This window comes from Pempheris klunzingeri, chromosome 12 (genome assembly GCF_042242105.1).
Source record: "Pempheris klunzingeri isolate RE-2024b chromosome 12, fPemKlu1.hap1, whole genome shotgun sequence".
NCBI lineage: Eukaryota > Metazoa > Chordata > Actinopteri > Acropomatiformes > Pempheridae > Pempheris > Pempheris klunzingeri.
The window spans coordinates 19,513,061-19,535,442 of NC_092023.1; the positions used below are offsets into that span (position 1 = coordinate 19,513,061).

Genomic DNA, 22,382 nt, shown 5'->3' on the forward strand with positions numbered 1-22,382 from the left:
TGAAACACTTCAGCATTGAAGCATTATGGGAAATTGAGTTTCTATGATATATATATCTTCAGAACCCAAAGTGTCGCAGTTCCGCCTCTTTATTTTGTATACTCTTTTGGACAGCAAGCATCTTGTCATTGTATCATCATAATAACATCGAAAGCTATTATTTATGATATATTTATGAAGCAACGTTCTTGTTTGGTTTAACCTCATATTATTAAGATATTTCCACAACTTACTTTGCAGCATTTTAACGACATAAAATAATGTAATAATTATCATAAAGCGTTACATATATTTCTAATATAAGTCGTAATAGACTGTAGCGCAGCTCGCTGAATGTAAATACACCAGTGAAAATAGGTGATGTGACGACATCAGGTCAATATGCTTGGTGAGAAAACGTAACTACTTCTAAACACCGCTAGGTGGCGGTATAATCGCAAGGTCCCGCTCCCTCCATTCATAAAGAGGGCTTAGATGGGCAGGGACTTGTCACAAGTTATGTCAAGAAGAGCATCGAGAATAAATGGCAAATTGATCATGTCCCTCCAGATCTGGCTTTAATATTGATCATGCACGTTTAACATTACTACTCTGGTCCGCTGCTCTGCGTGTAATATGTGATTTAAATGAGTCAAACTGATTTTGCTTTGAGAACATTACTATCATATTACAGATCGTCCGAGTTTGTGTGATGTTTCAACTTGAAGGGCTTTGTGTAACTTCCTTTATTTCCTTTAAATGTTTTTATAAGCCGAGAGAGAACCGAAAAAATCCAAATTGTATAATGCAGTGTGTGTGTGTGTGTGTGTGTGTGTGTGTGTGTGTGTGTAGGGTGGGGGTCCAGCAGTATGAGAGTCTGAGCGCAGCCTGCCTCTGTTTCTTCTTCTTGCTGACCCTCTCAGCAGATAGTAACCTGTCTGCCCCCCTCCTCTCTTTTACAATCGAACATCATCACAAGGTCCTCTGGACAAAAAAGGATTCCTTGTTGTGGTTTTGGGGGAGAAGGGGAAGAAAAAAAAGCTGTGCAAGAAAAGAATACCTGACGTGTTTGCCTCAGCTACCAGCAGCAGACGGAGTCCCTCCAAACCCACACCTACCTACCTACCGGCCAGGGAACTGCCTGCATCCGATAAGGGATCTAGTCGACAAAATCAAGTGTGGAGGGAGGGGGTGTGGAGAAAAGAAGTCGAACTGACTAGAGGGAGAAAGGGAGAAAGAGACACCGAGGGAGGGGAAAAGGTCAGGGACACGGGGGGGTTTATTGCACTGGCAGAAATAAGGAGAGTGTCTACACAAACGGGTTGGCAGACGAATCCAAGGAGGCGAAGTGAAATAAACCAACAACCCCCTCTACACCACTGCTACTTTTTCGCAAGGACTACTGTGGATTTTTAAACATTTCGACTCCTTTCAGAGACAGTTTTTGTGCTTTGGTGAATTCCAGGCAGTCTTTGCTGAATTTTGGACCGTGCGTAATTTGGAGAGTTTACTGCCACGCTGCGTCAGGATGCGCGTCCGTCCGCTGCTGCTCTTCCTCTGTCTGATGTGCGCTGGACGCGCTCAAAGGTTCTCTGCTCTCACGGTAGGAAGAGCCACACAACATCCAGAATACTCCTCATTCATAATCATGTCTGCAAAAGATGGTCTCAAAGTGAAGGACGCGCATTCCAGCTTTTAAACAGAGCAAAAGGGTCACAATCTGGTAAATGCATTATTTTACGACATAAAGTTAAGTCAGCAAGTTCATAAGACTGATGTTCGTTTCCCTTTTTGATTTCCCTCTAATAACCAAAAAATACTTGGATTACAAAAAGAATAATACAGATTTCATTTAAATTTATCTTAACCGCATTGTGGCGCATGTTGGCTCAATAATTTTTAGATAATCGCTCTCAAAAATAAATTCATTGTTTGGCAGAAATTCTGGCTGAATTTAAGATGGAAATTAAAACTCAATTAACCATTAAATTCACGTCGCATATGTAAAATGTTCTCCATGAGTTGCGTTTCTATGACTGAGGATTTCTGCTCAGTGTGTCTGGGATGGCACAGCTTCCCTGTGTGGAGTTGGCTTGTCTGTTTGCAGCAGGACCGTGGTTTGCTTTTAGCACCTTTACCTGCCTGCCAGCTTCTGTGCTTGTCTGCCTCTCCGTCCTGTTCACTCGCTGCGTGGAGGCCACTGCCAGTGTCAGCAGGTCTGCTGCGCCACAGCACATGGCATTGTTTACAGCAGCAGTGATGCAGTGCATCCCGTCCATTTTACCTCAAAGTGCATCTCAGATCAGAGAAATTTCATGGCCACAGTCAAGTGCAGCGCTAAAGGAGGAATAATAGAGAGCGGAATGTTCTCTGTTAGAGGCTCCAGCCCCTGATTTAGAGGTTGATGTGACAGCCGCCTCCCCCAGCACCGTTATTTATAGTCCGGGTGAAGATAATTTAATATCCAATTGGAAACAAATGGCCACAAGTCGTTAACCTGCAGGTGAAGGGTCTGAGATCTTTTCTCCCTGACGGCACTTTGGAGTTGTGGAATGTGGGAGGAAGTGTGGCACTCAGCAGATGCTCCCCTTGAATTTGCACAATGATACACACACAGAGTTCGAGCACAGATAATAAAAATCCTGAACTGTTACTGAGGAGTGGTAAAAATGTCCCTGCCAGTTGATGAAAAGGTTACACAGATTAATCTGTGGTTGGGTATGACACAGCATACACTGTGCTCTGGCTGTGAGTGTAAGAATGAGAAACTTCTCTATTTCATGGCATGTTGCAGTGGTAACTGTGTCTCTGTCATACCTTCCCATCAGACGGGCTTTATTGGAATAGCACATGCAGCTCTAGACTTTTACTGGACATTGTGAGTGATGGTGTATTGTTTGAATGACACAGGAGAGGTTACTGTGGGTTTCAAGAAAATGCCTCCATGTAATATTTTGTGCATATTTGAGGTCGAACAGGCAGTTAAATATATGGGATATTTGCCCAGGTTATTCACGAAGCAGACTTTTTCCATGGTTTATGAAAGTATGAAATAGTGTGTGAAAAGATGAGGGAGCACAGAATATTGGCCACCTCTTTTTCAATCCTGGAGAAGGCAGTTTTAACATATTACATGGGCTCCATGGCCTCTTATGCTGTCATAAAATTGTGCACCTGCCCACAGAAATTTTTTTTTTGTCACATGACAATCAGTTGCAATTAAATGCCTTTTCCTTGGATTGAGTTAGTAGTCTGGTTAAAGGCTGTCACTTTCTTCCCTTTCCACCATGCTGGAAACTAATGATCCCCTTTGCATCCTAGCATCCACGCAGGAAACTCCCGCCAAGGCCATTTAACACGTTTGCCACAGCTCTCAGCTGGGGCCCCCATTGACCCTGCGGGGCCGTGGTGTGAGGGGCCTCTTGGGGCGCTGGAAGCGGGGGCCTCCCAGCCCAGAAGGCCCTTATCAGCCTACAATGTGCTCTCTGCTGGAGGCTCGCCTCCTCCGTACTCCATTCAATCCCACAATGCTGCAGAGCCAGGGGGAGGTAATAGGATTTGATTTGTATGCTGGTTGGTCTTACAAAAAAAATTTCCCTTGCACTCTGCCCGTCTCGCCCTCTCTCGCCCTCTCTCGCCTGTCTCTTGTCCCTCTGCCAACCTCTTGTATTATTTGAGAAGATGCAAAAAGCATCTTCCAAGAGAGATCACGCAAAAAAAGAAAATAAATCATGAGAGGAAAGACCAAAATAAAGAGAAAGAACAACAGAGATAGTTAGAACTAGCTGTCTGGAAGTAGACAAGAGAAAGATTTGAGCAATAAATGGTTTCGAGTCACAATATGTGTCCTGCCTTGTATGATCTGTCCCCTCATATGATAAATCAGTGTGGAAGCTTGTGCTGCATGTAGCTGAGGCGGAGGCTATCCGTCACTCTTTACCGCGTGGTGATGGCGTCGGCTTGGAGAAGCTGAAATGAGACATCAGGGGAGTGTCTGGGCTCTGCCTCGGTCTCGCCCATCTATCACTACAGGCCAAACACACAGAGATCTGCAGCAGATAGCTAACTACCACTAGGAATACACACAAGGAAGAGGTCCTCAACGCACCATTAGTCTCGGAGGGCTTCTTCCTCACACTGGCTTTCACATTTTATTTGTTCTCCTACTTCAGTGTGGCCAACTGTGACTTTGAAATCAACACTTGGATGTCTGATAGTGAATCTGGGTGGCTGATTTCATGGGTGGCTGATTTCATGGCTCACTGTGTTTTTCCATGCTGCGTTCTTGGAGCTTTATCATGAACTCGCAGGCATCTGGCTCTCTGCTTGGTGCTGTACAGTGGACATCTAGCAGGATGCTGGGCTGTTGAATAACTCTGTTTGGGTTGTCAGTCTGCTGGCTTGCAGGGGCCGATGCTGATAATGCTGCCGTGGCGTGAGCACTGGGTGGCCAGCATGAGCTGTGGCGAGGCTGGCGGTCCACCACCAAGCATGGCTGGACGCACTCAGACACTATCAGTACAGTTGCTGGCTTTGGGAGGTTGTGGTCTTTGTAAAAACCATCCTCAGACCAGCATGTCACGCCTACTGGACTTTATGTGAAGGGGTGAGCTGTGAGAGACAGAGTGGAGGGTGAGAGGAGGTCACCACTGCAGAAGGATGTCCTAACTGGTGTGGGAGGACAGGGGGAGAGGAAGGGAGGGTACCGACGGGAGACTGTCAGTTAGATGCAGTGATGCAAACAATCTAAGAAACTCAGAGACACTCAGGAGGGGCATTAGGAGATGTTAGACCCCCAGTTTATAGAGAGAAATGGACAAAGAAAGGAAGAGAACTAGAGTATCCCACTGCAAATACTGTTCTGTGAAAAGTTAAATAATGTCTCCCTGTGACCCGTCACTACAGAGTCTGGCATTAATGTGGACGTTAAAGGGCCTTAATCAATTTGAAGCATTTTAGTGGCCCAGAGACCCAAAAATATTGGGTATCTGGGGCGCTCCGGTGGCCTTAGGGGTTAACATCCCATCTACCTCTCCCCCATTTTCTGTCATCTCACTGCTGTTACTATCAAATAAAGGCTTAAAATGCTCAGAAAAAAAGAATAAAATCCACTATTTCTCAAGGAAAAGCAAAAGTAAGAGAAAAGCCTAATGTCATTTTGTTAATCATCTTGAGATCCTTCAGATTTATCTTCAGACCCTTTGGGGGGCGTCCTATAAGCCCAAGATAACACCCCAAGAAAAACATGCAGTCCACTGCTGTAGACTACTCTATAAATCTCTCTTGCTCAAATTAAAGACAATACGTCCTTAGTTCTCTTTCACCACTGGAAATAGACATCAACATGCACTCAGTATTCTATCATTCCCAAAAGGGGAAGAGGTATCACTCTCCATATTTCTGTCTAGAAAGTTGAAGGATGAGTGATGAGACTTGAACACGGCTGTTCTTGTGAAGCAACAGCTCTCCATCTCTGTGGTGTCAGAATACACATCATTTTTAAAAGCCCGGTAAGAATGGGCTTGTAAAAAATTTTGAAAAATTCATCTAATCCGAAAACTCAAACTCAGCTTCCATCCCTTGCGGCTCCTCTTCCGATGTGTTTGAACGGGCCTCTCTTCTCTGATCCCCCCAGGGAAGATTTATGAGCAGGGTTGACAGAGTGGGCTGTATCCCCCCCCAGCCACCCACCCATGGCCCAGGGCGATGCTGCCTTCCCTGCCAGCCCTCTTCCAGGTGCATTCAGCCCTGCAGCCCTGCTCATCAGAATGCAGGGGGCTGCCACCAAACCTCATCTCTCACATCATTTGTAAGATGTCAGGCACAACAAATTTTTTTTATAGATGATCATCATGGATGTGCCTTTTCTTCTTCTCTGTATCGTATCATTCCCTTTCTTTTGATAACTACTAACAGATTTTTATGGCTTACGGTTACCTTCAAGTGAGGGCTTTGAATCTAAGCCTCGTGCCACAGATTGATAGCTGTGTGTGTGTGTGTGTGAGTGAGTGAGTGAAAGAGAAAGTTTCTGTCTGTCTGTGCGTATACTGTGAATGGAGGGCATTCAGACAGATTTTGGATATTCGTGCATCCACTGAAAACTGAACAAAAATGTCATGAAACAAAAGAGCAAAACTGAATGAAAAATTACAGCATTTCATTTGTGCAAATATTTTCATTTTAAGACAAGACAAAAAGAGTTCATACAGGTATTCATCTTTGGATACGACCAACTGAAAACAGCACCTGCATAGGCATGGGTACAGAGTTTGTTTTTTTCCACTCAACCCAGGTCATTATTCCACCGGACTGAATGTATCACGCGAACATTATGAAAACCCAGTCCTCACACTGTAGCAGCACAAAGCTTTCTGACATCTAGTTTATCCAGCCACTCTATCATTCACTGTCTTTTCATTCATTGTAGCAGTCACAGCTTGTTGCCATCCCCCTCACCACCGCCGCCGCCCCATTGTGTGGCCTGGCGAGGGGGTTTCATACCACGATACAATGGTGGCATTGACACAGGTGATCCGATGCGTTCAGCCAGGAGTCTCGGCCCTTGTTTCTGTTTTCATGGCTGAGTAAAACATCCTCAGGAGCGATTCCAGATGAATACCCGTGCAGGTGTTGGCACAGACAAAAAAAAAGACAAAGCGTCAGTCAAGTCTTCTCGAGCCCTTTGGACAAAGACGAAGCATGGCTGTACCCTGACAGGCTTGTAGTGACACTGCCTCTTCTTTGTCTCTGTGTTATACTGTTTATCCGCCTTACTAGTGTATTTATATAAGGATGTTGCTCTTTCATATGTTTCTGTTTTGAAATGGAAACAGAAACAATTTGTATGGCTTATGGGTCCGCACCTGTTCTGTGACTGTAGCCTGTTTTTCTTAAATGCATTTGCTCTCACACAAGCTCCATCCCCTAGTCAAAAAAATAAATCCCCAAAGAATCACACCTGTTGTGGTTGAGATGAAACTGTTTTGGTGAAGATTCCTACCGATTCCCAAAAAATGGCAAATGTTTTCTCTACTTATCTCCTGCTTTCTCACTTCTGCAGTTCCTGCGGGTGGATCAGGATAAGGAGTGCAACATGGAATGCAGTGGAACTCCTCGCAAGCCCCTGTGCGCCTCCGACGGCAGGACCTTCACATCTCGCTGCGAGTTCCTCCGAGCCAAGTGCCGCGACCCCCAGCTGGAGGTCATCCGAGGGCCATGCAAAGGTCAGGTCATGAGTCACGCTTCAGCGCCGCCTGACGCTCTCAAATGCGTAGAGGGGTCACAGTAGAAACTTGTGGGTTAAATTCATTTCAGGATAATTGATTCTTTGAGTGCTGGGAGAACGAGTGGGGTTGACACAGTGAAAGTTGGCGGGCGGGGGGGTTGTTGCTGCCTGGCTGGTTTCATAATTTCACACCATTTGCACTGATGAAGGAACCGTACGTTCTTTTGTCAAAACAGTAAATAATTTAGCTGTCAGTGGATATTTTTCTTTATTTAAGGATTTTATGCTTTGTTACAGCAGAAATGCCAAACAGAATCATGAGACCAGCAACTTCCTCATTGATTTAAAATTGCTTCGGCTCAAACAATCGTTCAGAGGCGAGGGCTTTTGAATGGAATATCCTGACAAGAATTAATGGTCTCATTTTCATCATACTAGATGTAAAGCTGTATGTATGTGACCAATGGAAGACTGGAGATGAAAAGCAAAGGAGAAGAGAGCCAGTGAGGTCAGGCAGCTCACAGACTCCCTCATTGTTAATCGTTGTTGGAAGGAAGCACCCATACACCCCAATGCTGCAGGCCCAAAACCTCTCACCCCTGCCCCGCTCACTAACTCTATACTGCTAGTTCATCGCTCTACAGCCTGGGGACAATGCCCCATTCTTACACATTACAATATTAGATCACTAATGCAGGGAGCGTGAGCGAAGGGGTTCGCTTAAAAAGAAGTCTCATATGATGGAAAAGCATTCCACGATTTTATGCCCGTGCTGGGTCTCTATGGCAACGTCTCTAAGCGGACATCTGGATGTGGCGGACAGGGCCGGGACACAGAATAGAGGATTCCAGCTAGGAAGCTGAAAGGGACGAGAGTCCATGAAAGTCGTATTGTATGCGTCAATAACATCGGGTCTATAAGAGTTCGGGCCCCCCTCTGCTTCTGGACGGCCGGGGTGAAAGACACAGCAGCAGCAGCAGCCGAGTCAGCAGCCGAAATAAACCAGTGCCGGTCTGGCCTAAAAGCACAGAGATGGGATTGTGTTTAAAGATGGTGAGACTGGCACCACATTTGTTTTCTATCACTGCACTCAGATGATTCAAATGTCCTGTCATTTTTTCCAGTCAGCTTTTTGGTTGGAGCCCCCTGGGGAAGGACGATGGTTTTGGGTTTTTCCACTGGAGCTAACTTTAGAGCTCCTCAACTTGCTGCTTTCCTCCATCCGGAACATCCAGCGTCTTGCCCCCTCTCCTCACCAGTGACAGTGACACACACATAGACAGACGCACACATTAGACTGAGAGAAACCAGTGCACATTCCCCTGCATGTGTCTAATGGACAATCTACTGTAAGCCCTGCCAGCGACACGCAGCCTCCTGACCAAACTGGTGAACGTTTTTAACCTAGCATGAGTCATAGGTTTAATGTGATTTGAACCTGCCAGCCAGACAGGCCCTGAATGGCAGCTAATGTGTCACCATAAGTTACCATCAAACCCATTGCTTCCCAACATTTCCTAAGAGTTTGCACAGCTGGTGCTGTTGGCCAGGTGAGATGAAGCAGCTGTCGAGTGACAGGATGAGCCATGCTTCTGACAGAGAGGTGTGAAAAGACTTGAGGTGCACATAGGTGAAAAGTTGCTGACCCGCATTTATATCGAGACATAGCCCGGGCTGAACTGGGGAGACGGTCGAGGTTTAGGAGAGTGAGACAGACTCAGAGACATTAAGGAAGGGTCAGGTTTTCCCTGTGCATCAGCCCTTTTCTTGGGTGACTGGAATGTTCTACAGGAGCAGCACGAGCTGCCTCGCTCAGTAATGGCTTTACCACCAGGCACTGAGCAGGCTTGCCTGACTTGCTCCTAATAAGATCGGGGGTGTTGGTTCTATTCCCAGCCACACAAGTATCTGCCGCTTCCGAAATGTCTTGAATTGTTTCCTCTCCGTCTCTCCTCTCTCCCTGCATTTTTTTCTTTCATTATTCATCATCTACGAGATTCAGCATCTTCTACTGTCTTTTTCAGTCTGTTGGTTTCATGCAGACATAAGAAAATGGTTGTGCTGTGGGTCTCTGTGATGTGTAGTCATTCTGGTGATTTGTGGTGTTCCTCAGATACATCCAGATGTGTAGCAGAGAAGAAGTACACAGAGCAACAGGCCAAGAAGCTCTTCCCGCAGGTCTTTGTGCCTGTATGCAACCCTGATGGCACATACAGCGAGGTAACAAAAAACACAACATAAATGATACTTTTTTTGAATATGAGACAAGGCACTACACTACCGCACAAAAGAGAAGGTCTTTTTCACCAAGAGTCCACTTTGTGCAAAAATCTTCTTTTCTCCTGCATGAATTGTTAAGGAGCTTTTACCACTGTCCCATCACATCTTATTCTTACAGATGCCATTCCTGTTCCTGTGCTTTGTGTTTACATGCTGTTTTGATTACAGGTTCAGTGCCACAGCTACACTGGATACTGTTGGTGTGTCACCCCCAATGGCCGACCCATCAGTGGCTCAGCAGTGGCCAATAAAAAACCTCGATGCCAAGGTGGGTAAAGACCGACCAACCTGTCTCAAAATGTATGCAGTTATGCATACTGTGGTGTTGTTCAGTACTAGTACAGGCATCTCATTTTGTAATCAGCCGATATATAACATTTAAAATGTCTGATTTGTACTGAAATGCGGGTTCTGTAATTTTGTGTAGCAATGATGATAAATTGAATACAACACAGCAAAGCATGGCATTCCATGTTTGTGGGGGGGTGTAATCTTATGTCCTATGGGAAAGTGGTCAGTGACTGGACTGACGACCACAAGGTTCGAGAGCCACCCGAGGACTGAGCGTTGCTCAAGGCATGGGGCTGCGGTGTAAATAAGCCTGGTAGAAAATCCCTGCTGCAGAGTTGAGCAACAAAGTTAAACTGTAAGGAATGTAAGTGTACTTGGAGGGTGGCTTCTGCCAAACAATCAAATAACCAATGCCACATGTCCTCCTTGTGTGTCTTCGTGGAAGTTGCTGCCGGCTGAAGAGTAAGAAAGCTCCAGAAGTAGCAGGAGTAGCAGCAATAGTTGTATAGTAACAGCCAGCTGTACGTTAGTCATTGGTCATTGCATTATGTAAGTGATTGGAGACACTTCAATGAATCAATAAAATTTGAATATAAAAAAGCAGAAAAGAGTTTTCCACTGTGGTTAACCCCTCACTTAAGGCTGTTGACTGTTTGTTCCTGTGCCACAAAATGAGACAAAATTTTTGAGGTATACCAAAGATTGGTAATTTGTTTTCATTAGTAAAGATAACGTGGAAAAGGTGCATGCGGTGGTGAATTTTTAACAAATTTGAACCTGTTGCTTCTCAGGTTCAAAGCAAGAGAGACCTACTACAAGAGAGCCAGGTAAAGCAGGTGAGACTTCAATTCAAGAAGATGTTTATTCTCAGAGGCACATTGACTCCTTTATGTATGGTGCAGATATGTGCATGCATTCTTACATTTGTCCATGCACATGTGTGTACTTATCTAAGCATGCATGTACATGTGCGTGTGCATTCATTTATATCTCTGTTTGCCTGCATCTGTGTTGGAGATGTGCAGGGTGGGTCGCCTGTTAAGGCTTGCCTTTCTAATATTTTGTCAATTTGAGAGAGTGTAAGCAGCCTGAAGGCTGATATAAAAGCAGCCTGTTACTGAGTAACAAGTCTAAGGAGAGAGGCTTTGATGCTCACCGCCAGCAGCTACAGCGCCTATAACGGCGTGCTGTCTTTATCAGGCATCCACACGACCAGGCAGAAGGAAAACTGACAATCTCTTCTCCTCTAACTTTATGCCACTTGGTCCTGTTTTTTTTTTCAGCTAAAGATACAAGGACATATTCACACTTTTTCCTCCACCCTACTTTCACTCTGTCTTTCATCAACATTTACCCTCTTCCAGATATAGAACCACTAAGTTTCCCTCCGGCTCCCCTCTAGATACTGTATATCTTGCTCTCATCTTGTTAAGAGACGATTTGTTTAACTCATGTGATTTGAAGGAAAATGTGTAATTTGGTTTGACTCCAATCGATTCCTTATGTGATTGTGTGTGTGTTTGCATGCATGAATGTGTGTATGAGTGTGTAAGAGAGAGAGTGTGTATGCGTCCACTTGTGTTTGTCACGTGGGTTATTCCTGTCAGTGTGACATTTATGTCTGCGCTTCTCTCTCTGTAAACAGTCCTGGGTATAGTGTCTGTCTGAGCCCGGCCAACTCATTACACATAGATCAAGTGGGAATGCAAAATTTGAGAGAGGAGGAGGGACGGTGGGAGAGGGAAAGAGGGTGGAAAGGAGGTGGGGGTGGGGGGGTGTTGTGGTTCAATCTGAACTGGTTGGATAAACAGGGTGGTGAAAAGCAGAATAAACTGTAGATTTGTGGTGTGCCAGCACCGAAAATAGCAGCGATTGCATCAATATTTTGATTCAGCAGAAGCCCATCAGTATCTAAGCATTCTACATCGGCCTTTGCTGCACTTTCTTAACAGAATATTGGTAATATTAAACACCAACTGCTTTACCATAGGCCCATTTCTGGTGTTTGACTTGACAAATTCATTCATATGCTGGAATCATATGCAGCTGACGACTGACAAACAGCAGTTAAACTAATGCCGTATGACCACAAATAGCGCGGGGGTTTCCTGGCAGATGCTAAAAGAGGTGTTACAGTCATGTAAAAGGCCGCAAAGTAAAGATATGTCATTAGTGGTTTATCGTAAATCCGAATCATAAATACACTTTTTGAAATGGCATTTCCATCCGTTAAGTGAGCAGAGTAATAACATGTCTGCCTCAGTCAGTCACACTGGCTGTATGTGTTTTTATCCACCAAGCATGCTCGAGGAGATGAATGGCTGGCACAACAAACTTCCATTAAATTGCATTGTTAAAGAAATGAAGTTTAAGCTTAATCCCTGTTTGTGGAACCACCCGTAAGAGATTCCCTGACTCATGCTCATAACAGAGCCTTACTTTGAGCAGAAAGAGTGACCCACACTGAGGTTAACCACACCTACGGCCGTGGTTTCACCCTAAGAGGCTCAAAACCTCCGTCCCCGTTTCCCTCCTACCGCAAATCAAACAAACAAACAAACAGAGACCAAATAAACACCGAGCTGGATTCTCTCACTGTTAATTGGTGTGTCTCAGACTTGGCTACTGCATTCTTCACCTCTGTGTCTCTCCCACCTTCACACAGCTCTCATAGCTCAAATGCAGGCAATGGGAGGATGGAGAAGGCCATCAGGGACGCCTGGTCCTTATCCTCTCCTTGTTCGTTTTAACTGACCTCAATCTGTCCTCCATAGCTTAATGATCTCCCTTGTTGCATGACGTGAAACCGTGGGAATATATGACCACTATACTTCATATTTTCCTACTCTCTTCTCTTACTGTAAGTCACTTCTTTCATCTTTTAACACACACACACACACACACACACACACACGCACACAAACACCACTCTTTTTCTCATTCTCCTCAACTGTACTTCTGCCTCCATCTTTCTTTGTCGGGCAACGTGCAAATCTCACATAGTTAAGTGTCCTCTAATCTACCTTACTCTTGTAATTGTAGTCTCCTTGCAAATATTCTCCATTCTAAATGCAGATGAGACTGGCCTAGTGGTGGATCCACAGCCTGCTGCCGATGAAGAAGGTGAGATATCCGTCAGACTGTGAGTAAACAGTATTTGACATTGCGCCTGTGTTTACTGAGACTCAAACGCTTCAAAACATCCTTAAAAGGGAAAAGGAGCCTGCACACGAGGCAGTTACAGCGTCATGCTTCAGAAAGGTAATTGGGGAAAAAGTGATGTACAAAATTTGATGCCAATGTAAAGGAAATCTAAATGCGAGACTGTGGGTTCACACCAAAAGTGAACCATTTTTTTGCGTCATGTTGCTCGTACAAACTTTACCACAGGTTTACTTGCGTTCCACATACGTAACGCAAATTTCTTGCTCAAGTTCAATCATTTAAACTGGCACAATGTGCAAATTTTGTGTTCACTCGGTTTGCCTTCGCTTTTGGTGTGAACACACAGTAACAGTAGCACAAGTAGGGAAGAGCCATGAAATCAGTAGATTTACTCAGTATGTTATATTTTAGAGGCAAATATTGGTCCCTTTATTCCACTAAATTACCTGACAGCTCTGCTCTATCGTGCCTTGACAAAAATACAAATACAGAACAGATACAAATATCCAGCACCACATTAAGTAGTTGATATCGTCTCTAGCTGCTACTTCTCATATTATTTTAATCAATAAAAACAATCCGGTACAATATATAGCAATATGAACTCCTGAAATATGCCGAATAAGTACTTTTACTTTTGATACTTTCATTATGTTTTGGGAAGTGGAAAGTCACAGTTTGCAAAGTTACATTGCATACTTTTCTATTTTGAAGTAGCGTTTTGTGTTAATGTGATCATTCAATAAGACAGGAAGAGACTCACAGTCACAGCTTACCTATCTCTCTTTTTGCTGCTATTTTTCTGACCGCAGCTGTCATATGCAATTTACTTCCTACATACACCCCGCAGTTTGAGATACGATAACCTTGATCTGCATTTTACAGTCTGTGAGCTTTGGAACCACCGGCTTTGGCTCAGATGATAAACGAGTGTGTTTTCAATTGAAGCTAATAAAGCTGTCTGGCTGATTTCTTTCAGACATCATTTCCCAGTACCCCACTCTGTGGACGGAGCAGGTTCGAAGCCGACAGAACAATAGAACCAGAGCACCATGTGAGTTTCAAAGACCACTTTTCCTTTAATGATGGTGATCGGGTGTTTGCAAACCTCAACTGAAAGCACGCTCTGTGTTTTTCCTACTTGTGTGAGCAATCATGGTTCGAGGCTGTTCCTGTCTTTTAAGGACAGATGGTGGATTGTGAAACCAATACATCTTGGTGTTGGAGTGCGTCAGGCTTTGAGGATCTGTTTCTCTGTGGTTCCTTGCGTCGCAGCGTATCTGTAATTATCAGCACATGGCACAAACACAGGATCTCCTATTCTTCTGGCTGGTCCATTCTGCTCTCCTCTTACCCACATGCACGTTTATCTTATTGCACAGATCAGTTGCATCTTTGCTCTTTGGGGAAATATGCTGCTTTCTGTATAAAACAATGCTATTTTGAGGCCAGCGTCGAGATGAGAACCCTGTGTGCATGTGTGCATTTGTGTGTGAATCCCATTATCATAATTTACAACCAATAAAAAAGCCAGAGAAATGCAGCATTGATGGTTTTGATTACCATTTGCTCTTTGGGGTATTGGGGTGAAAAAAAAACACCCACCCCAACAAAGAGAGCCCATACGGAGGAACTGGAGCGAAGAGAGTCGGTTGAGAAAGCGGGGACGCATTTCATTTGGTCTCTTTTGTGTGGGTAAAGATCTCTAATGAAAATAAACAAAGAAAAGGGATATCCATAATCCCGCGGTAGCTTCCGAGCCTTGAGGCGAGCAGCAAAGAGAGGGAGAGATTGGTGATGAAAGCCCTCATGGCCAGAAGAGCTCTACTTTCATCCTTGAGTTTAATGCTCGAATCTCTGTTGGAGAGCCGGTTGGACAGAAAAAAAAGTTTGATTAGATCCTGCTGAGGCTCTGCAACACGCCATCTTTCTCCCACCGAGGCTGCCGCATTCTCTGTACGTATGGATAAAGGAAAGGATCATGAAGCATTGCATTTTTCCCTGGAAATTCTGAACATGTAAACATATAGATCCCTGGTGCATTACAGCACCCTGCAGTGGTGTGTCAGTGTGTGTGGGTGTGAAGGCCGGACTGACCACTGTTCTGCTTTTGTCTTGTCTGTTTCTCTCTCTGTCACACACATCCACAGAGGGCAGTTGAGTGTCCAAATATTTACTTAACTCAGGGCATAGGGAGCTGTACTTAGTCATTAGCCCGTTAATGTCCGTAAACAGTGCCACGGGGGGCTGATATAGCAGTCTACACACACTGTCTCAGAGCACTCATCCTCCACTCCTTTGTCTTCTCCAGCACTCCAACGTCCTCCTCCTCCTCTTCAGGGATGCCTTAGCAATGCCTAGAGTGTCATGAGAGAGCAGTGCATGCATGTGGTTTTAAAATAGATTTTTTAAATTCAAACATACTGTAAGTTGTGTAAATCTAAAATGTGTTTGCCAGATCTGGTAAGAAGTGACTCTTATTCTTTACTTTAAACAAACCCTCTCGTCCATGTAGAGTGTGTGTATGTGTGTGGACAGTGTGTGTCTGTGCGTCTGTGTGTGCCTCCGCTGAGTCCCATATAACCTCTGACCCCTCTTTCCAGCCTCATCATGTGATCAGGAGCAGCAGTCTGCCCAGGAAGAGGCGAGGCAACACAAGAACGATGCTGTATTCGTACCAGACTGTGCCCAAGGAGGACTGTATAAGCCGGTCCAATGCCACCCCTCCACCGGCTACTGCTGGTGCGTGCTGGTGGACACCGGACGGCCCATACCTGGAACCTCCACCAGGTGGGAAAGACTTCACTCTTACAAAACTCATGTTATATAGTCATTTGGGGGCTTATCTGTGTTACTTTCATTCTAATTTTGAAAGATTATTGGAATTTATTGCTTAGATCTTTGGGGCAAACAACCCAACAGCTGTTATACAAAGCAGGTAAGTGATCATTGCTACCCTAATACAGAACAGTAGCCAGCTGATAGAGAGGCTGTCCAAGTGGATGACCAGCATTTACACCTTTTGTTTGCAAATATCTGTTGCACCAAAATGTCGAAGAACTTCTGCAGGTGTGCAACCATGCAAACATTATAGAGGATTCTCTGTTAGAAGTAAAGCAACAAAAAGGAGCTTCTGTATTTAAGACTGAGAAAAGTCTGACACAAGCAGGCAGACAGACATCTCCATTGCAGATGACACAGAGCGACTCAGTGGTCTGGTGAGCAGCAGGTCAGAGGTCAGTCAGGCTGGCAGAGCAGGGCACTAGTGCACTCTTATTGAGCAGCGAGGCTGGGTATCAGATTAACAAGGCTTCAGGCAGAGTGCCAGACAGCACATTAGCACACATATGGAAGCGTGGATTTTCCCCCTTCTCTCTCCTTGTCTCAGGCCAGCTCTTGGCCCAGTCGCACAGCAGCAATCGGGGCTCCGACGGCTCTCCAAGGGAGGCCGTGAAAGCTTCCTTGTGTCCCACGCTCCCTGTCTGCCTGACTGTCTCTCTCCCTCTATCTCTCTTTCTCACCCTCCCTCCCCTTTTCTGTCCTCATACCAGCCCCAAATCCTACCCCTCTTTTTGGAAGCATTTCACGGCCTCTGGTTTCCCCCAAAACAATTATTTGAATCCCTGAGATTTAACTGTGTGGGGGTTATTTTAAAACATGGGATTCCTCTCTGATTTTAAAAGGAGGATAGTTTAACTGTTATAAACAATCCGTTTAACCCATTTTACTTTGAACAAATTAGAATTTTCTCACACAGTGTATTCTTGGTCACAGGTATGAACAGCCAAAGTGTGATGGCAACGCCAGGGCCCACCCAACTAAGCCTAAGGACCATTATAGAAGCAGACATCTCCAAGGTAGGTCTTTAAAGGCTGGGCTCAGTCTCTGTTTTTCCTCTCTGCTCAGACCACATGGTGAAGTTCTTCAGCAGTCGGCCTCCAACTGTTGCCCGCCTCCAAGGTTGTGATAACAGAGTGAGTGTGTGTATGTGTGTGTCTGTTTGTTGACATCATTAGCACTGTTGGTCAAGGAAATGCTTGATAAAGAGTTGAGGATTGCCAGATACTGCCCCTCAACAGTCAATAAGCAAGGAGACAGAGACAGATTGGGGGGAGGATTAATCTTAAACTGACATGGGAGATGGAGGATAGTGGGATGATAGCACAGAGGAGAAACAGCAGGCGGGAGAGGTGGAGATAATAGATAATAGGATGCCAGAGATAAGTAGTTGAGATCAACAACAGTATAGATAACTAAATGAGGGCGGGAGAGGGGTTTAGTTGTGGTGGGGTGGGCTTAGTTACAGGTGTGAATTTTTGCTGTGTTAGGTGGATATTTACGTGATTTGACACTATTTGACACTAAAATTGCGGAATTCCAATCTATATTTATTTGAGTAGTATTTACAAATGGATAGAACAGCTGAAATGATCACATGTCACATTACTTTGAGGCAGATGTTGAAAAATAACAAGGCAAAAAAGTTGCACTTAACTTTACCCTTAACCATAACTCCAACCAAACCTTAACCATAGTGGTGTCAGATCAGAAAAAGGACTGAAATGGTATGCTGTCTAGTCAATATGGGGTGGAAGATAATAAAGTGCTTATATGTGTCATGTTTGGAAGGCAATTCCAATCTATTTATTCTGTGGTTTAGTTTGGAGAACTTGTTTAGTTTTCCTCAATTCCGCAAATCAGAGATGATCAATGAAAGAAATATGTTTATTTTACAACAACTGATATATAACTGATTGTGATGCTTCATGAGATTTTAAAAATAACTTAATGCAGTTATTCAAACAGACACCGTTTTACGATATAGTGGATGCAGCACATTCATCTTTGTTTTCATCACATTTCTAAATATTAGATGATGAATATCACCATATTTAGTTTTATCAGTAATTTCAAGATTTGTCCTTGTCATAAAACCAACGATAGGCAAAGTAGAGTTAGAGCTTTCAGGTGCTGCATACAACCAAATCACAGTTTAAAGCTGAGCGGGGCTTGGCAAATTAGCTGTTTTTTGGTGGTTTGGTAAACACGTTAATAATCCAGCACTATATGAACAGAGCTGCCTCTGTTCCCGTCCCATCCACAGCTGTTTATGTAACAGCGTGTTGGGCCAGAGCTGTGCTCTCTGCTCGCAGGTGCTGCATTTAGCAGCAGAGCAGCCCTCTGCTCCAGCATCTAGGACACTTGTACAGTGTGTATGAAACAGTGGGATAGACAGTCACAGATGAATGCTCCTTAGACCAACAAGTTACTCATCTTTGCCTTCCAGTGGCACTGGTGGCGTATATCATCGCTAAGACATTGAGCACGAATAATGACAGTGTATAGCTGTCAGCAGAAAGTGTGAGGTGGCGATGGGGTGGAAAACAGCCACAAGTATCCCAAGAGAAAGACCTCAAGCCCAACCAAACACCTCCTTAACACGTGGTGTAGTGGTAGGACAGAAAACAATATACTCATTCAGCCATGCAATCACCTAACACAGACGCTCACATGGGTACACAGACTTCATTCTAAACCTGTCGAAAAAAGCTGCACCATATCAGCCAGGTCTCCAATTATAAAATACACCGGGACACAGTGAAAAAACACAGCATCTTGTTTTCTTTATGAGCAATTGCGTCAATGGCTGTAAAACCTGTTACTGTATGAACCAGGGATAATTATAAATGTTGCCTTCACATCGCTGCAGTCCATTTGCTGTTGAAGCGCTGGTGTTGAGAGGTTTATGGGGCGAGATGCGAGAAAGGAGAACTTTGCCCTGAAAGGGGCAGGAGAGGAAAGCAGGAGTATTTGGCTAGCTCTCTCCCCAGAGTGGGATCATGGGATAGCATCGGCGCAGCCATTGGGAGCTGCGGCTGTGAGTGCTGACAGGGCTCTGCCCCATGTGGCTCCATAGAAAAACACTGCCTCTTATTGACAGTAACACACGGGCACACACATGCAAACATGCACTTACTGGCCAACCTTTCACAGGCAGCAGACATATGGAAGCATATGAATAGTGGTGCAGGATTTCAACAAGAAAAAAATATAATAATTTGAGGCTTCCTCTTGATTCCTTCCTGCATTTGTTAAACTTGGGTATTGCACAATTATAACCATTATGGAATAAGACAGCAGTCGTTTACTGCTGCAGCCTTGAACTGAACGGAAAATGGCCAGACTCAATTTCCTTTGAATGACAGCAGGAACATTTGTGTCCTGCCCCTCAGCTAAACGGTGTCCAGACAGACAGAAGCTGATCTGTCCCGCCCCCACAAGAAAAACCTTTCCTGTCAAGAGCAAGGGACTGCAGCCTTACCTGATGGCTTCCCATTTGAATGGACTGCAGACACGCTCAGATTCCTGCAGCATTACGGAGAGGACGTGTGCTCTCCATGAAAAACACTAAGCCTCAAACAAGTCCAACTGCATCCCACAAATCTCTCTTCAGTCAGAAGCCAGATAAAAACACTTTGCCTTCTGTGGGTGCAATTGTGTGACTGTCTAGACTCATTTACCACAAGAGGCTCCATAAGGCACCGTTTGGCCATTAACAGGTGGGGCAGTATTTTACTGGGCTAGAGCCAGGGAGGGCCTACTAAAACTTAAATGCAAGTCTGTTCAGCGTGTAAAAGAGACTGTGGAATAGTTTGGACATGTAAATGTTTCAACCCTTGGCTCAGCACAGGCTGCTAGATCCCTGCACTACATGGGAAAGGTGGAGTGGAGGCTGGGTGCTGGGTGTTTATGCCGATGCTGGCCGCCACCTGTTAGAGAGGAGCAAAGCATGCTATTATCTCCCACACTGGAGAATCTGGCCCCGCAGGCCTGGGCCATAAAAAGAGTAGCAAAGAGTGGAGAGTTTCTTCTTCTCCACAGGCAGAATTGCACAGGGAAGCCAGACTGTGAGAAAGCACAGGAGAGCCAGGAGAGGAATCCAGGAATCTCTCAGGCCTCTGTAGCCTTCAGCTCTTCCAGAACAACCTCGGCCTCCTCACTCTTAAAACTATATGGCCTAACGGACAATTACTATCATTAGGGTCATTCCACTCCAGTTGTCCCTCATATTAATTTTTTCCCGTCATTCTGTGTATAATAATGCTTCTCTGTTGATTTTAGTTAGGTAGTTAATGATAGATTTTACCTTATAGGTTTATGGACTAATTATATCAGTCTTTCTCTGGCTGACATTTTAAATAGTAATCCTACCACACACTGAAGATCAGGTGTTGAGTTGTGTCGGTCTCTGGGTGCATACCTTTAAGTCAGACGTTCCTCAGAGAAGATCCTAAGTAACAATGTGTCTGTCAGGACTGTATTTGGTCCTTGATGTCTCAGTTGGGTCTCAGGTGCTGTATGGAGCCTCTTGTCCATACATACAATATTCAGTGTCATCTCCCGTGCTCCAGCTGTCAAAACCACTCAGGGGCCTCCAGGATGATTGGCAGGTACCGTCTTCCTCCTCCAGATGAGGGGAGGTCTGACACTTTATGAGAGGGAGTAAAAGACAACTGTGAGAGTCTTTTTTGGGTTTATTTTCTCCTCTGCTGTCGTTATGTGCTGTTCACGTTAAAACTACACAGCCTGTTACATGACGTCCCTCCCCAAACATTTATTAGGCCACCTATGACGGCAGCATTCCACATTGCTGTAATGCTGTTGGCTGGGGGATAATTTTTCTGCATTGGCTGACATATATGTACACTTTCATGTGAGCTGCACAATGTACGCATGCTCGCACACACTCATTCAGGTATCTGTGGTTTATTTTCCAAGGTTGTCCTGGGGCAAAGAAAACAGAGTTCCTGACGAGTGTTCTTGACGCACTGTCGACAGACATGGTGCACGCTGTCACAGATCCAGCATCCGCCGGAAGGTATGACATTCGGAAGTGGATCTGTTCATCTTACGATTATTGATGAACATCAGTGGGTTCAGTCACAAACCAAAAAGTCCAAAAAGCAACCTGTGCTACAGCTGATTTTGGTTGGATCCAGTGACATGAGTTATTTTAAATGGCTGGATTAAGTGATGAATTGGTGTCTCTCATTTAGGATGGCCGAGCCCGACCCCAGCCACACCCTGGAGGAGAGGGTGGTGCACTGGTATTTCAGTCAGCTGGACAAAAACTCCAGTGGGGACATTGGAAAGAAGGAGATCAAGCCCTTCAAACGCTTCCTGCGCAAGAAATCCAAGCCAAAGAAATGCGTGAAGAAGTTTGTGGAGTACTGCGACATCAGCAACGACAAGGCGCTGTCTCTGCAGGAGCTGATGGGTTGCCTCGGGGTGACCAAAGAAGAAGGTGAGCTGAACAACACAATCTAAGTACACTCTCCTGCACCCCCTGCACCAGCCCTCAAACATGCATGTTAAATATAATGATCTTGGTCATTAGATAATGGACAGTAAATTAGAATTAGTGGTATAGTCCAGTAATGTACAGCCTGCAGAATTCATATCTCTTTTTGTCTCACAGGGGCCAAACCAGGAGAAGGCTTATCTTCCAGTAAACTAGTAAGTAATACTGTTTTGTCTCTCATAGCGTTAACGGAGGCAGGAAAATACAGTCATTAAAAAAGTTGTCAGACCAAGTGCAAAGAAACAAGGGTATGTGCCAAACTGATATCACTTTAATTTCCTCTCCTCAGAATCCCTCGAAGAAGCAAGGCTAAGCTGAGATTTCCTCTCTGGCACGGAGAATCTGCCCTTACCAATCGGCAATAACGGAAACCATAGTATTTGCACTTTGTACTTTAAAAAAATGTAAATTCACTTTGTAGAAATAAGGTATTTAAACAGACTGCTGAATCTGTGAATGATGTAGTTAGCTTTTTATGTCCTGACAAACAAAAATTATTTAACACATACAATGTATGTGTCCTTTGTGTGTCTAAAAAGTATACTTCTCAGAGTTGTACAAGTTTTCATGTTTGATGTTGCATTTTGTGCCCTTTTCCCCAGTGTACCTTTTCTCTCACGTGGATGATGTTTAAGCAGATATATGGATGGTTTTTCTACACGGCTACAATAACTTAGAACGTACCATCTCTCATGTACTGACCTACAGCATCTCTTCTTGTGCTTTGTACAGCAGTTTTCAAGAATGTTTCAAACATAGATCAAAAAAGCGTCTTACATGTTCACATGTATTCATGTTTATTAGAATAAAGAACTCTTTTATACATTTTGTTCTCAGTGGGTTTGACAATCTTAATGCGTCAAAGACAGTGAATTGGGTCAGCAAATTCCTTTGTTTCTCTTTAATCCAATTAGTCTTCTAAATTTTCCATCTTGTTATATAAATCTATTAATGTCCTCGCTGTTTTGTGTTTTCTTGCTGTGTCTTTAATAAAACACCTTGTTGACACAGTCTTTAGGAGCCAAGTATTAGTCATACATAGCAAAGGTCGTGTATCATCCCATTTTCAGACAGTTTGCC

General features: G+C 44.4%; 1 protein-coding gene across 1 annotated transcript; it reads left to right on the forward strand.

Annotated features, from left to right (window-relative positions):
- The first annotated feature begins 1,290 nt into the window (after positions 1–1,290).
- smoc2 (SPARC related modular calcium binding 2) lies at positions 1,291–22,064 on the forward strand. The gene is made up of 13 exons (XM_070841165.1): positions 1,291–1,582; positions 7,040–7,202; positions 9,318–9,424; positions 9,653–9,752; positions 10,567–10,611; positions 12,851–12,898; positions 13,920–13,994; positions 15,544–15,730; positions 16,715–16,797; positions 20,720–20,819; positions 20,998–21,245; positions 21,420–21,457; positions 21,592–22,064. The coding sequence occupies exons 1-13, from the start codon at positions 1,508–1,510 to the stop codon at positions 21,613–21,615; spliced, it is 1,293 nt and encodes a 430-aa protein (XP_070697266.1). The 5' UTR covers positions 1,291–1,507; the 3' UTR covers positions 21,616–22,064.
- The last annotated feature ends 318 nt before the right edge of the window (positions 22,065–22,382 follow it).